At 33.6% G+C, this 2,376-nt stretch overlaps 1 protein-coding gene across 1 annotated transcript in view; it reads right to left on the reverse strand.

Annotated features, from left to right (window-relative positions):
- Positions 1-897: 897 nt before the first annotated feature.
- LOC106880626 (fatty acid-binding protein homolog 5) overlaps positions 898-2,376 on the reverse strand; it is a 7,727-nt gene continuing 6,248 nt past the window's right edge. The window contains exon 5 of the mRNA XM_014930660.2: positions 898-2,090. Within this exon, the coding sequence (XP_014786146.1) occupies positions 2,034-2,090 (57 nt within the window). The 3' untranslated portion in view covers positions 898-2,033. The remainder of the gene's footprint in view (positions 2,091-2,376) is intronic.

Consider the following 2,376-nt stretch of genomic DNA (forward strand, 5'->3'; position numbering starts at 1 on the left):
TTGTCGATTACAAAAAGCCAAATCTGTTATTCACAGCCAGAGAAGAATAAATTCATTCTTATTAGCAAAGCAAACTGTACGTTTGCTTCTGTGCACAGAGCCTGGTCAAACTAAAATTAGATAAATAAATCACATGAAGCAGCATTGATTAAAATATATCTCTTTAACCCTTTAGAATTCAGGTTACACTATCAAATGTAATGCTTATTTATTCACATTGTTTTGAATTAATCATGCGTTTGTCTCATAGACCTGAGATTTCAATGATGTAAGAGGCCAGATCTGGCTGGTTTAAACATAAAACAGGCAGAATATTTGAGCAGGATATGGCCAGTTTAACCTTTTAACCCATTACCTACCAGTGATCTCATATGAGATTACTTAAAAATTACAAATTTTGTAATTATCTGTCAATATTTACACATATCTAACCTTTTTGCTATATCTCCTAGGTATATTTCTCTGATATTCAAATGAGGTTTGCTAATTTTTCACCCAATATCTCGCTTATTTCTATTTAAAATGTTATTTTGATCATTCCAGCGTGTTTCTAAGGCTGTTTTATGCTAGAAACCAAAGTTTCATTAAAAAAAATTGCAGTTAATAGAATTATGGGAGGTAATGGAGTTAATTAAACTGACTTAATTGCCGTTTTGTAACATTTCAAACAGATCAAATATTAGTTCAGAATTTTGGGAGATTGTAAATTATGTTTTATGAGTAAAAGACGGAGCTTGTGATTACACTTGAGCAATTTTTGTAGGCATTAGGGGATTATAACGAATGAGCCTTTATAATTTCCGTTTTGTAACATTTTATTAAACAATAAAATACCAGTTTAGCAATTCTGGAAAAATTTCCAGCATTCAACATAAATGTTATTTTGATCATTCCAGCGCGTTTCTAAGGCTGTTTTATGCTAGAAATCAAAGTTTCATAAAAAGAATTCCAGTTAATAGAATTATGGGAGGTAATGGGTTAATATTCAGGTTATACTATCAAATCTAATGCTTATTTATTCACATTGTTTTGAATTAATCATGCGTTATCTCATAGACCTGAGATTTCAATGATGTGAGAGGCCAGATCTGGCTGGTTTGAACATAAAACAGGCAGAATATTTGAGCAGGATAACTCAACAACAACAACAACAATGACGACGACAATAATAATAATGATACTAATAATAATAATAATAGTAATAATAATAAAATCCTGATGCCACCAGACAGTGGCTCTCATGGCTTCTGATCTTAATTGATTGGAAATGTTATCACGTACATTGTTTTGTCTTGGTATAAAAGATGAGCTACAGCAAATATTCTGCTCAATACCACAGATTTTCTTGTCATTTGTTTGACCTTAACCAGTTGAGCATGTCCCTTGGTGGCTGACGATATGTGCATCTCTGATCATGAGCAGAAGTAGTTGGGGGGGGGGGCATCATAGCCATATGTTGAGAGGAATTCTTTGGGGTTTGGATAATTTACCTTTGGAAACATGGGTGTTTTGCTCAACATCCTTAAACAAACCTTATTCAGGGACCTGCTTATCTTGATATTATATCACCATGTCGTGCATATATGGTTGTGATGCATGTGCTTGGTGTACCCTTATCAGACGGGTAGTCATGATGGGTATAATGGGCTTCGTATATTTGTACCTCAGTGTCACTTTGGTGGCATGCACTGCTCTCTCATTCAATAATAATAATGATGATGATGATGATGATGATAATAATATTTTAAAGATATTTTCTTGTAACATTTATTTCTTAACAATAACAATTAAGGGGCCATACTCCATGTTGTATGAGAGGTAAAGGGACACGTAGTGACAATATGACACACAAAGCTGATGATGTCACAACCCATTTGAATTCACACAGACACAGGACACACAGACAGACAACCATAAATGATGTGGAATCTTGATTTTTGCCTGGGTTAGGCCTGGTAGCTTGACCTTGATCTTGACCCTTGACCTCAGTCCCAAACCTTGACCATCGTCAAGCTTTCTTCTCCCTTGTGCTGCTAGGATTTGTGACGAGTCATTGTCCTGTAGGCCACCACATCACCTGCTTCATAAGTCTGTAAGAAATAAAGAACAAATATATATGTATGAATATATATATATGTATATATATGTATATATATATATATATATTTATGTGGAGAATGGAGAAACAAAACGCAAGAAGAAGCAACTCGGTTGGGCTAGTTAGCCATTGTTTTAATTATGTGGAGATTATATAATGAGTCATTTACGCACGTTTCAATTTGCCAAATGGTTTGGCAGATCTCTTCAGAGATATATATATATGTATGTATGTATATGTGTGAATATATATATATATATATATATATATATATATAT

Source organism: Octopus bimaculoides, unplaced genomic scaffold (genome assembly GCF_001194135.2).
Source record: "Octopus bimaculoides isolate UCB-OBI-ISO-001 unplaced genomic scaffold, ASM119413v2 Scaffold_129191, whole genome shotgun sequence".
NCBI classification, from domain to species: Eukaryota; Metazoa; Mollusca; class Cephalopoda; order Octopoda; family Octopodidae; genus Octopus; species Octopus bimaculoides.